Source organism: Pteropus medius, unplaced genomic scaffold (genome assembly GCF_902729225.1).
Source record: "Pteropus medius unplaced genomic scaffold, Ma_sr-lr_union100, whole genome shotgun sequence".
Classification (NCBI taxonomy): domain Eukaryota; kingdom Metazoa; phylum Chordata; class Mammalia; order Chiroptera; family Pteropodidae; genus Pteropus; species Pteropus medius.
The window spans coordinates 5,844,457-5,859,153 of NW_024351647.1; the positions used below are offsets into that span (position 1 = coordinate 5,844,457).

Below are 14,697 nucleotides of genomic sequence, written 5' to 3' on the forward strand. Positions count from 1 at the left end.
CTTGTTTACATCTCACCTCTCCCCAACCTTGCTCTCTGCCACCTACCAACCATCCCTCTTGTCCCCCACCCCAAAAACAAAAAAAGAACCATGAGCTGCTAGAATGTAAAGATCTTGACTTATTCACCTTCATATTCCAAGCACCTATCACATATCAGGACATAGTAGATGCTCAGTAATATTTGTTAAATGAATGAATACATTATTATTTGTAATAGCAGAATTAGTAACACCAATGAATGAGACACTGATAACACTCTAGATGTTACTAAATAAGAGTTAGATACAATCTAGGATCATCAGTAACTCTGATGTCACAGCCATTTACCTGCAACTTCTAAGGTTACGACACAAGATAGAATATGAGTTCTAACTAAGTCAAGGGAAATCCCCTAGGAGTCAATCCTAGCCTTGTCATGTAGCTTAACACACAATAGCAGCTTTTTTTTTTTTTTTTTTGAAAGTTCCCTTCTATTTGGGTGGTGGTATACTGAAAGAGTCTTAACATTAAAGAAGAAATAACAGAATAACATGGAACAGATCTGAAAGCCATCTGGTTGTCATTTCTAACAAATTTAGTGCTATGCTGTAGTCACTCTATATTTTTCTACTTAAAATATAGAAAATATCTCCATAATTTTGTTTAATTTCCCTTATCTTGAATTCACAAAACTCATTATTTTTGGCTGGGACTTATTTAAAATGACCAGAAAATCAGTAAATCAGATTCAGTATTTTATCATGACTACCTCAAGAATGTTGAAATGGTTCTGCACTAATAAATCTAAAACATAATCACTAGATAATCAGATTAAAGAAAATCACATGAATCACACTTATTTCAATAAATATACCTTTAATACATTATATTCAAACTACTTTTTCTGATACTAACACTTAGAAGCCCAGGTCTATAAATAACATTCCTCAACTTAATAAAGATTATTGACCAACAATCTCTGACCAACGAACTTAACTAGAAAAGATTAGAAGGAAACCTATAAAATCAGGACTAACACAAGGTCGTCTAGTATTCACTACTTTTCCAGTTTTGTTTTGGAGGTCCTAGGCAGTAGAACTATGACTAGGAAATAGATAATTTGTGCTTTATTTTCTAATGGTCAAAACCTGATAAAAGGAGCAAAGAATTTGAACAGATATTTCTCTAGAGGATACACAAGTGATCAATAAGCATATGAAAAGAGCCTTAACATTACTCATCATTGAGGAAATTAAAATAAAAAGCACCATAAGATACTACTTCACACCAATTAGGGTATCTACCATTAAACACACAAGAAAAAAGAACAGAAAATAACAAATGGTGGCAAGGGTGTGGAGGAATTGGAATACTTTTTGTGCACTGTTCTGCGAATATAAAGTGGTGCAGCAGCTACAGAAAACAGCATGGAGGTGCCTCAGAAAATAAAAAATAGAATTATCGTATGATCTCGCCATCCCTCTTCTGGGTATACGCCCAAAAGAATTGAAAGCAGGGCCTTAAGGTGTATATTTGTACACCCATGTTCATAGTAGCATTACTCACAATAGTCAAAAAGTGGAAGCAACTCAGTTGTCCACCAACAGATAAATGGATAAACAGAATGTGGTATAAACAAACAAAGGATTACTATTCGGTCTTTAAAAGGAAGGAAACTCTGATACATGTTACAACATGAATAAATCATGAGAATATTATGCTAAGTGAAATAAGTCGGTCACAAAAAGAAATATACTGTATGATTCCACTTACGCTGGTTGTGCCTTACCCCCAGTTTTGCTTCCCATAGTTTGGTACCTGTGGTCAACTGAGGTTCAGAAATAAATAATTCATAAGTTTTAAATTGCATGCCATTCTGAGTAGTTTGACGAAAACTCTTCACACTATTCCACTCTCATCCCACCTGGGACGTGAGCCACATTTCTGTCCAGTGTACCCATGCTGTATATGCTGCCCACCCATAAGTCACTTAGTAATCGTCTCTGTCACAGTATTGCAGTTCTTGTGTTCAGGTAACACTTGTTTACTTAATAATAGCCCCCAAACCATTCATAGAACTTTTATGAGCGCCTATCACTATAATTTTTCTATTATTATAATTGTTTTATTAATTAGTTATTATCGTTAATCTTTTATTAGTTATTATTGTTAATCTTTTATTAGTTATTATTGTTAATCTAATTTGTTATTGTTAATCTTTTATTAGTTATTATTGTTAATCTTTTATTAGTTATTATTGTTAATCTAATGTGTTATTGTTAATCTTTTATTAGTTATTATTGTTAATCTTTTATTAGTTATTATTGTTAATCTAATTTATAAATTAAACTGTATCATATGTATGGATGTATAGGAAAAAACATAGTACATATAGGGTTCGGTACTATCTGCAGTTTCAAGTATCCACTGAGGATCTTGGAATGTATCTCCCACAGGTAAGTGGGGGCTATGTGTATGAGGTACCTAGAATAATCAAATGCATAGAAATGAAAACTAGAACGGCGGTTGCCAGAGTCTGAGGGAAGGGAAGAAATAGAGAGTTGTTTAATGGGTATTTATTTTTGTAAAATTTCCCAGGCCAAGACTGAAGAAAGAGGCTGACAACTCCATCATTACATCAAAAATTCATTAGAGGAACTTACCTAAGAGGTGCATCCTGAGCAGCAAGACAACGTGGTTGTCCTCTGCACTGCATGGCAGGCACTAAAGAATTACACAGAACAGGGCAGGATGGATAGGGGTACAGGGGCATGACCCACCTCGGATAAGGGGAAAACTCCTTACATGCTTGCTTGCCCTAAGAAGGGCAAAGGTCTGTTCCAGGAACCAGCATGCCTGGGGCACAGGGGAGGGATCACTGAGACAGTTTCTGAGGGGATTTGTGGGAAGCAATCTTTGTCCTGGCCCAGATCTAGCCAGTGGTTCCGGCAAAGGTCATGTCGTGGAACAGTCTCTCCTCCATAGATGTAGATTGTTTTATAAGAAGAAAAAGTTCTGGAGATCCATTGCACAACATGAATACACTTAATGACAATGAACTGTACTTAAAATGATTAACACCTATTCACCTATTATGTAAACCATTATATGCTGCATACACAAAGCATGAATAAATGCTTATGAATGAAAAAAGATAAAAAATTTTAAATGATTAAAATGATAAATTTTTCTATGTATATTTACTACTATAAAAAATAAAACACAAATTGTCATGATTTGTCTACCCCTCAAAAAATTCCAAGGCTCTCAACTGAAAAACTAGTAGAACTAATATGAGTATAAAGTCAGAATTAGAAACATGAAAATCACTTTGTCATACCAACAAAACCAAGTAAAAACAATTAGACCAATTAAAATGGGAAATGAATCCCATTTATAATAAAAAAAAAGGCAGAAATTAATTTAAGTATGCACGATCCATAAGAAGAAAACTGTACAACTTTTCAGAAGAACATAAAAGAAATTCTGAATAGTCAGAGAGATGAATTATGATCCTGGATGGGAAGACTCAGTATTATCGGGCCCCTCATGTTGATCTATAATTTAACGTAATTCCAATGGGATCATTTGATAGATCTCAAGAAACTAACTTTCAAGTTCACATATGAGAGTTTATGTGCACGACTACCAAAACAAATTTAGAGGGAAAAAAATTGAGGTGATATGAATTACCGAATATTTGAATAACTTTAAAACTACATTAATTGCAAAAACATAAAATTAGCACAAGGTCTAGATAAACATATCAACAAAAACTATTAAAGGATCTAGAAATAGATCAGCATATAGAAAGGGATTTATATATGTGAGAGTTGACACTCCATATCTGCAGAGCAAGAATGATCTATCTATTAAAGACTGTTGGGGCAAGTAGTTATCTGGGGAAAACAAACTAACAGCAGCTTACATTATTTTGGCTTCACAGTGTGCAAGGCACTGTACCAAAGTCTTTAAATGCATTATTTTATTGAATACTAAACACTACTTTTTAAAAAAATAAGGAACCCCACGCATAAATAGGCAATTAGCTTGCCCAGTAACTTGCTTCAGGAACAGCTGAAGCCTAAAATTTTACTCTATCGCATTAGATTCCATAGGTCAACCTTCCTAATAATTACAGTACATTGCCACCTTTAGCGCATCGTTATCACTACCACACACAAAAACAAATTCTAGATTGAAAAAAAAAATCTAAACATATACCTGTGTGTTTTAGTGAAAATATACACATTGTTAAAGTTTAGGTCCGGGAGGACTTCCCTAAGACCAACATCAAATCCAGAAAAGACGTGACTACACAAAACATACAATTTCCACGTAATGAAAGATAGTAGGAGGTAAAAGATGTGGCAAGCTGGAGACTAAGACTGCAATATATATGAGAGTCAAAGGACTAATTTCCTTAATAATTGAAAAGGCCCTTCGAATCAATTCAGATTAAAGACTAATGACAAAAGGGCAAAGAACACCAATAAGCAAGTCAAAAAACAAGATAAAAATGAACAGATATCCAACCTTGCTAGTATCAGAGAAATAAAAATTAAAAATAGTAGTATGCAAACTTTAACCATTAGACTGGAATAAATTAAATGAATATTAGTGAAGTGTGAATAACAGACATCTCATTTTATTTTAGTATTAATTGGTTCAATATTTTGAGAGAGCAGTTATACAGTACTTACCAGTGGTTAAAATGGGCAATTCTGCTTCTATTCTATCAAAGTACTGCACAAAGGTATGTATAAAAAAGATGTACAAGAATTGCATTAAAGTACAGGCACTTCACAAAGACGCAGAGCAACTGGAACTGGGAGTATAAATAGATACTTCACTTTGGAAAACTGTTTTGGATCATCTACTCACATTGAATACAAACATATTCTATGACCAGCTAATCTACTTTCAAGTATATACCCAGGAGAAATGTGCTCCCATGTGTAGCAAAAGTCATGTACGTGTGCAAGGATGTTCACAGCAACATATCCATAACAGCCCCAAAATGGGGACAACACCCAGGTCCATCATCATTAGAATGGATAAATAAACTATGATATATTCATACAATGGAATAACACAGGGCAATGAAAATAAATGGGCTACAGGTACCTGCAACCTGTTTGGGTCTTACAAGTGTATTTTGAGGCAAAGAAGCCAGACACAAAATGAGTCAGTTTATATTAAGGTCAAAAGCAAGTGAAACTAATCTATGGTGTTAGTCAAGACGCTGGCTACTTCTGAGGAAAAAAGGAAACTGTAATGAATGGAAAGGGATAAAATGGGTGCCTCCGGGGTGTAGGTAATGTAATATTTCTTGATTTGCATGGTGGTTACATGGGTATCTATATTACCCGTACGATGAGCAATATTTCCTATGTATGTTACACTTCAATAAAAATGGGTTTAAAAAAGCCCATTGTGATGCCATTTAACTTCATGTATTATCTCATTTTATCTTTACAATATTTAAAATTATCGTTGTTCTCATGTTTATGGATGAGGATACTGACTCAGGTCACAGCTGGTACACGACAGAGCCAAGCTTCACACTCAAGTCTATTTGATGCTCAAACCCAGTAAAGGTCTGCAGTAAAAGTCATTCCAAACTTATGTCCTTGAGATTTCCTTGACTGAATTTTTCTTTCCTTCCAAGACAGTTTTCTACCTTTTTCATCTTCTGTTCTCAATCCTTCATCTAGTGCCTCCCTTTATCCGGGGTGAGGGGTTGGTGGGTGGGAGGGTGGTCAAGAGTTTAGTTATTGAAACTTTGTGTTTAGTTATTGCTCAGAAATATAGCAATTCATTCTTCTCACAGAAGAGGAAAAAACGTACAATTCCCCAGCTGCTCTCTACCGAGAAGGGATCTGAAGGAGTGACCACCCTTTTCTTTGCTGAGCTAACTGATGGCAATGAGCACACTAAAGGGAGAGAAAGGAACTCCAGGCATGCCTCGTTTTATTGTACTTAGCTGTCTTGCACTTCACAGATGTTGTGTTCTTTACAAACTAAAGGCAAAACTCTCCATCAGCAAAAAGATTGTGATGACTCACTTTGTTGCCATGGTCTGGAACCAAACCCGCAACATCTCTGAGCTGTGCCTGTAAATGGAGCTGCAAATGACAAGCCATGGTGGGGGATAGCAAGGGAGGATGCTGGAGATGGAAAGGTAGAGAAGCTGCTTGGTGAAGGATTCAGAGAAACAACACTTGGTAGTTGGCAATAGATGAAGATTTGAGGGAGAAAAGAAAAATGGGGCCACTTGGACAGACATTTTAAGAAAGAAGAAAAATATTGAAAAGAGGTATTTGTAAAGATGAGGCATAGGATATGGCCTATCAAACTTCATTCTCATCTCCCCAAAAGAGGCCTCAAGTGGATCTAAGTCCTTGTTTTATTTTCCCTAAGACACAATAAAACTAGCAAAATATGCAACCATTAAAATAAAATCAAACACGCGTACACCAAGCATTTTCGTACAGAAACTGTGGCTCAACAAATTTTAACTGGGCCCCACCTGAACTTCACAAGAATCCACAAACGAGAAGCATTTTTATTTGCTTTAAATTGCTTAAGTGAGCCTCAATAGCATTTAATACCATTAAATCTCCCCTTTTTATTTTTATGAGCCAAAAAGCAGCATGAAATGACCTACTCGGTCTCTGAGGATGTCTGGGGAACCAGTATAGACTCATATGCTCTTCTTTATTATTCAGATTGACTCATTCAGATACCATAATTTTTTTTTTTTTTTATAACCAGCATGATTTTAAATATTCCTGTCCCTGGTGGTTGTTTGTTTGTTTGTTTGTTGCATGGTCTTTAAATGCTATTGTATTGGCAGGAAAAAAATCTATCATTTTCTAATCCTTCTGAGTTATAGTGCACTTCTCTTCAAATCGTAATTTCTTTTGTTAATTATGTGTATCTTTCAATAAGTAATAACCTCTCTGGCTCTCATCTATAAAATGAATAAGGTGAACTAAATGATTTCTAAGAGGTTTTCAGCTCTAAATTTTTTGTAAATTATAGAATCTAGAATTTTACTGTATTAGTTTCTTGCCTCTACTCCCCTGAGCCAAAGACCTTTACTAACATTTCCTTGAATACAACATATGATTCCTGAGTCGCTAGTTTACATTTTGGGATTCCCTCTGCTTAATATCAAGCTTTAGCTCCCATTTGTGATAGGGAAGTCAATTCCTCCCCACAGCTCCCAGCTATACAGTAAATAGAAGCCTAGCACATCCACTTCACCACTAGCTTTCAAGTATACCCTCTTTCTACAGCCACAAAATGCAAGGCTTTCCTAGTCTTTAGTCTGTATAGCTTTCAGTTCATGGGCTATCACCATCGCTCAGTACAAGTGATGGTAACATATCACAAGGACCTATGAAACATACAATGCACAAACTTGTTGCCTAGACCAAGGAAAAAGACACTTGGGATAATCTGTCTAGACACATGACATTAAAGGAAAATCCATTCATGGCTAATACAGCCTGTTAGTTATGAATGGAGAAATTTTAAAAAATACAGTAGGCCAATAAAATATTCCAAAATATTTATAGCTCTCCCTGGCTGGTGAGTTAAGGATGTCTGACTCATCAGGAAGAGTGGCCAACAGCTCTATCGCTTTATAACCAAGGGAACCCAAATTAGAAACAAACCAGAAAGTAGGCGGATGTCTACTAAGCTGAGGGATGGATTATTTCTCTATCTGATCTAAAATTACTCTAAATAGGGACATTCCTGAGCTACTCCAGGGTTCTGGATTGTGTGAGTAAGCCTCAAGAGATGCCACATGCATTAACAGCTTGCTCACTCAAATGACCATGATGCCCCTTGCTAGGTCCACTTTCCCATGGTGCTCACTCTCAGCAGGGCAGTCACTGGCTCCAGGCCAGCTCTGAGGTACAGCCAGCGTAGAGAAGGGCTTCTCCAGATGCACGATGGAAGAGAAACCAAATATGCACAGTTCATTTTGTTTCAGAAAACATGAATGTTCTTCTATGGACTTCATTCTCCCTCATTCCAGGGGCAACTAAGTCACTATCGGTTTCCCAAATGGTACCATTTTAATCTCACGACCATTGACTTTTTTAGGGGGTGGAGGGTCTGAAATATATGCAAAATTTACTGCAGTGTCTTCTTCCATAGCTTTCTATTAGATTTTTAAAGGAGTTGCAGAATATTAAGAATCACACACCAGAGTAAAAGAGAGGAAAGGGATCCTCTGTTTTAATTTTAATTGAGATGAGTTTGTCCATCTGAACACATGTCCTGTGTTCAGTCCAGCCCTGGCCTCAGGGGGAAAATTGACAGATGAGTTAGTTTGCTTGAGTCACTAGATTCTTAGGAATGCATTTGACTATTTTAGGAAAAATAAATCATCAGACACAAATTCATATCATGCATTTATTTTTTAAAAATAATATGCCTGGAAATATATTTAGAAAAAAGTACAACATATATATATACATATATATCTACCTACATATATGTACATATATATATTTAGTTCATTGAAAATCATAAAAGATAATTTAAATAGTTTTACAAGCTATATTCCTCAGTGGAAATGCTAAGCATTTTAAAGATCTCAATTTTCATTTCCACTCTCGCATTAATTTATAAATTCATGCAATTCCAATAAATATCCCAAAAGGATCCTTCTGAAGCTTAACCAAATAAACTATGATTTTCTGCAAAGATAAATAAGAGGAAAGCCAAAAACATTTTAAAAAAATACTCATGAGAACTTGAACAGACTCTCTGAGATGCATTATTATGCTACAATAATTAAGATGCTAGTACAAAATCCAAATTCATCAAAGAGAACAGAAAGCCCAAAACGGTCCCAAACATAGCACAGGGAGGAATAATTACTCTAGAAGCCTGATGTAAAATCAGCAACTTAGGAAATAAAGTTCTCTTAGACTTATCTCAGGCTATACACCGAAATTAATTTTTGATGTGAAATAGAAGAAAAGAAAGAGGTAGAAAGAAATCTATTAAGAAATTTAAAAATATATGATCTTTGAATACGAGAGGTCTTCCTAAGCCACAAGAACAGTTCTATAATAAAATGGCAGACTTGATTACATAAATATTTAAAGCTTATATACCCCAGAAATTATTAGTAAAATTAAAAGTAAGCGATAAAGAGAAAAAAATATTTTCAGTGTTTTAAAATTATTAATTTTTATCTAAAGACATTCAGTGTAAAAAACTTTGGCAATTTATTAATATGCATCGAAAACCTAGAAATTCCACAAAGGATTTACTCTAATATAATTAAAGATAAAAATTTAACAAAAATATTTATAGCATTATTATTTCCATTACTATGTTACTTATACTAACTGGAAATAAATTTCCATAAATAGAATCATTGTGAAAATGTAGCAAGTCATTTAAACGTAGAGTCAAGTCTTCAAGTGAGAAAAGCAGCTAGATAAGTATGCTAAAAAAATTTTTAAGTCTTAAATTCACATAGGCCTATCATAACTCAAAATGTTGGCAATGGTTTCTCTATAGGACAGCATTACAGAAAGTTTCTTTGGCTTTGTGATATTTCTGGATATTTCCGAATTTATTATTTTATTTTGCAATATAGGGAAACATTTAAAACTTATGGAAGATTTTCTGAGATCCGCAAACAAAGCATCTACATTAAGGAGAAGTGGGTGTCCACAGAGCAAGGCTCTGAATGATGACCATTATATTTTCTATGAACTGATTGGAGTAGAAAACACAGCCCTTCCACAGGATGATAAAAAACAGGAGTTTTTCTTCATGAAACTGTATAGAACCCCGTGTGGTCAGGCGTGATATGGTGAGTGTGCGCCAATCCTCCTCCATGTAGGCTGAGAGGCATTAGAACCTTTTTTTTTTTTTTTTACTTGGAGTGTATTGAGAGTGTACCTGTGCTGGCTATCTTCCATTTGCCTCTCCAGATCCACTGTCTCAGCTTCTGAACCCTATTCTGGCCCCCATGGCCTAACCTAAAGGGATGGCATAAAGTGGCTTCCAGCCCTCTGACTTTTCGGGTTTGGCCAATGAGACGATGGCAAAAGACCAGAGAGCAGGCGAAGAGGGTCAGGGTGTTTATTCCCCTGCTCCCTCCCCACAGGTCCCTGCAGCCCTCCTCTGAAAGCCCTGCTCCTGCTGGGCTCCTGCTGGGCAGCCTTCTCCACACTCGGCCTCCCTCTGAAGTTCTGAGTTTCCCAGCAGTTTCTTGGCCCCTTTCTCCACCTTCAGGTATAGGGCTGTAAAAACTTGTTACTATTACCATCCCCACTCTGAGGACTGCTCCGTCTCTTATTGCTTTTCCTAAACCCTGCCCACACCTTTGTAAACAGTCTCTAATAAACTCTCAATCAAATCACCCAATTTGAGTGTGTCACCTGATTCCTAACAGGACTCTGCTTGATCACACAATTAAGAGAAAACAGGGCTAAGTGCATTTACACTTCAAGGGAAAAAAAGTGACCTCATGGGGTTTAGAAAAACATTTTCATTCAAGTTTGAGATAAAAAAAATTTAGCTCTGTTAACTCCATGATTCAATGATTCTATGATACCTAAAACATCCTTATGCTTTCTAGTTTTTTGTGTTTTATTTTTTCTTTTTTTAAGGCTTTGAGCAAGTTACTTAACCCTTACATAACCTCACCACATACAGGACAGTGTACTGGAGAGGAACGTAACATTGGTTATCTGTTTCTCATGAGACAAACTGCTTTTGCCACGAATTTAAAGGCAGACATTTTCCTCTCAGTTTCCCCTTGTACTGTATCACAGAACACCTTTTCACTTTGTTGTGACTGGATTTTACTTAGTCCTGAGCTTTATGAGCTAATCAAATTTACTGCATTCAGATATTTCTGGTCTGCCCCACAGAAAAGTGGCACCGACTCACCATGATTAACCATTGATTAACCATTTAAGGATGTAAATGGTCCACTAAAAAACTTCTTAAATCCCATAAGCTTGTTTCACTAGCCAGCTCTTGTACTCATAGGAGAAAAGACAATTCTGAGAACATGGGGTCTGTCACTCAGATTGTCCCTAGCCTAATTCCAAGTAAAAGAGGAAAAAATTCTCTTCACTTAAAAGTGCTGTGAGGCATTCCAAACCCATGGCAGAACTGCACTGATGATCACGTAAGAAAGCACAGCATAAGAGATGGGAAAAAGCAATTCTCTCATTTGAGCAGAGTAATTCAGGCCCTCCCTGAGTAGTGGAGGTGAACTCCTGCACCTGTGGCAGTCCCTAGAGTGACAGCTCTAGCAGGTTCTGGTGCTTCTTTCAACTGGCACATCACCAAGGCTCTAAGAGCTCACAGACTGGCAGGAAAACGGCCCTTGATGGTGGGCACAGTATCATCAGAATGGCATCCAAGGTTCCTGTGGATGCCAAAGGCTTGAGCTGCCAAGGGAGTAGTCACAGTGACAGCAGCTATAAAGACACTGATGGTTTTGGAAATGGCAGGAGAGAGCATCCTTGGCAGTTGGCTAACTACCCTCATATGGCTAAGAGGATTCAAGAAGCAACAGTTTAAGGGGACAGCTTCTCTGATAACAGCTCTTTCTTTCTATCTTTGAACAAAAGTGAGTTTACAGTATTAGGTGATATCTTAAGCTCTCAGAAAAAAAGATCATTGAATGATAAACTCTGAATAGAGGGAAATCTAAGCAGTGGCAAGTCATGGCAAATCCAAGAAGTGGCCGAGGGCAGCATAAGGACAGTGTGAGACTCATGATGAAAAACATCACTCTTTTCCATCTCTGCCAAGAACTGGACTTAGATGTCAACAGCACAGAACTGCAATTGCATGCTTGAAATATGAATGCTAATACACGCTAAGAAAAAGAAAAGCACTGAAGATGTAAAAGACATAAGACTCTCAAGACCTTAAAATAGTTTGGATCTAATTTTTCTGTCTCTGTGCTTCTGACAGAGAAACAAATTTTGTATGTTTCCCTAAGGGAATGCATAGTTATAAACCAAATGCTTATAAGACTCCAGTTTTCTCAATGGCAAAGCTTAAGACGATAACAAGGAAAGTGTTAACTTCCTCAAGACTGGCAATAAATGGCAAGTCTGCAATATACTGGTATTGAGTAATGGGTAAAAAAATGTTCCCTGAAGGCATGAGATATCTTATTCTTCTTTGATACCCCTCAAAGTGTATCTGCATAGTAATGAGTACGATAGAGATCCCAAGACACTGAGCGGCAGACCTAGAGGCACTGTAAATAAGCCAAAGTACCGCCACCAGTGGGAACTGGCTGGGGACACAGATGGCTTCTCCAGACAACAGCCCCGTCTCTGTCACACACTGTCATTGTGCTGTCAGAGCCCACTCCAAAGAGCTATCATTATTCACCCCTTCCTCCTCCTTTTCCCCATCCCATCCAAGATCTTAAAGATTTCTGAATATATATTTAATTTATATATACATGTATATATATATATATATGTTGACATTTATATGTATGTATACATATATATAAATAAAAGACTGGGAAAGCTACTGATAAGGCAAATTACTGTGCTCCTCTGTGCTTCTGGAAAGTGAAGACTAAAGAATCTCTGTAGAACTATAAACACCCCCCAAATATTACCTGAAGAACTGAAAAACAATTTTTGACATTTATTTCCTTCTCTACTCAGCGAGTGCTCATTACAAGGAAGATGGTCATGATACACTGGTAGGACAAGACTAAGATCATCAATACAAACTAGGAATAAGAGCTCAAACAGGATTCTGGTTTTGTGTTAAAAGCAAACCAGAACTTTCAATTGTTCAAACGGGGTCAGATCACGAGAAAAATAACTTGGTAGGTGGTTCAATATTGCAGTCGCAAGCATCCTAATCTTGGAAAATCTAACGTAGGCACGAAGACTAAAACAGCTATAGATATTTTCACTAAGGTTATGATAGTTTTCATTCTGTAAGTTGAGCACTGCAGAAAAAAAAAAAATGCTATGAAGTATTTGACATCTTAGGGTAGCCAAAAGTTTGCAGTTGTACAAATGGAGGCTAAAAGCAATCAGGAGATAGAATGAGATTCATCTGCCAACTCGAGATTCATCTGTGTTCTCAATCACTGAAGTAATTTTATGACACTGCAGAAAACCCACCCATTACTAAACCATCCAAACTTTGATCCACTTCTGTCTATCAATGAATAGGAACTAAAAGAAATATTTTTCTATGACCAGATAGACTGATCTTAATAATATCCACATACCTAAGACAACCAGCAATATATAAGTCTGTACAGGTAATCTTTAAATATCAGAAAGATGATAGAGGTTTCATTAGAGACATATATAGACACACATAAACAATTAAGATATACTATCCTCTCATTCTTCATTTAAAAAAAATTTTATATGAACCTTTCACTTAAAGAGTAAAAATATCTAGATTTCCATTCCATTTAAATATATTCAAGCCAAGTCCCTGGGAAGGTTCCCAGAGGGTTAGATTGCTTTAAAAATGGTCATGCATTAAATAAAGCTTTGTCTAACAAAAGTAAAAGAGTAACTGATATGGTATCTGTACATTCACTCTGCACAAGGCTCCTGTAGCTCAAAAGCATTACTCAAACAACAAATCAGGTTACGGCTCTGGAGAATCACGCTCCACCTCTTCCAGTAACCCTGCCAGCTCACACAACATTATATGAGGGCCAACCACCTGCTTCCCGAGGAATCTGTAATCTACCTTCCCCATTAGTTCCCCAAAGGGTCTCCTACTTTATACATGTGCCCCCGCTTCATTCATTCCAGTGCATTCACCTTTCATCTCTAAGATATCCGTTAATGATAAGTGTGCAAAGGTTCACTTTAAAAGCACAACCAAAAAGAAAACCTTTCAGCATTACAGTTTATAATGAAACAAAAACTCAAAATTCTGAGTCTATTGAATTTGAACTAAAAGCCATTGCAGCAAGAAGTTCATTACTGGGTACCTGGCTTGTTTTCACATTACCTGCTTCAGTGTACTTCAATCCCACTTTTTCTTCTGTGTCCTTTGTCTTTGGGGGTGGCCAGACAGCTTGGAGTCTGCCAGGAGTCCTATCGTCCTGCTCAGTGGGGCTGTGGTCAGGCTATTTAAAAAGTGGGCAAAGAAAAAGATAAGTTAAATGAAATGTGCCAGAGCCAGTTATTCCCTGAAAACAAGCATGCTAACTCTAACTCTAAAATTAATATTAATGGCCAGTTTCACATTGCCCTCGTTGGCTGTAACTGAAACATCTCACTACGGTGTTATCCTTTCCCAGAAATATAAAGTGATTAGTAGGAGTGAAAATTAAAATATCAAGCCAAGGACACTGGAATGTGACTAATGTACAGCGTGGTAACCATAGTCAGTAATACTGTATTACAAATTTGAAAGCTGCTAAGAAAGTAAATTTTAAAAGTTCTCATCACAAGAAAAAATAATTTGTAACTTTGTATGGGGACAGAGGATAAATAGATTTATTGTGGTAATTATTTTGCAATACATACAAATCACGTCGTAACTAACATAATGTATGTCAAGTGCACTTTAAAAAAAGGCAAGGTCAAGTATTACACAACCCTTGACAGATGATTTTTACCGTGTAACTATTAAAAAAAATTACAAATAAACTTTGAGCTAAAGATATAGATACAAATGCACTACAATCAGGTACATTTATA

General features: G+C 36.5%; 1 protein-coding gene across 1 annotated transcript in view; it reads right to left on the reverse strand.

The window, feature by feature from the left end:
• FMN1 (formin 1) overlaps positions 1-14,697 on the reverse strand; it is a 370,346-nt gene that overhangs the window by 237,429 nt on the left and 118,220 nt on the right. Inside the window, 1 exon segment of the mRNA XM_039843982.1 lies at positions 14,003-14,120. Coding sequence (XP_039699916.1) covers positions 14,003-14,120 — 118 coding nt within the window.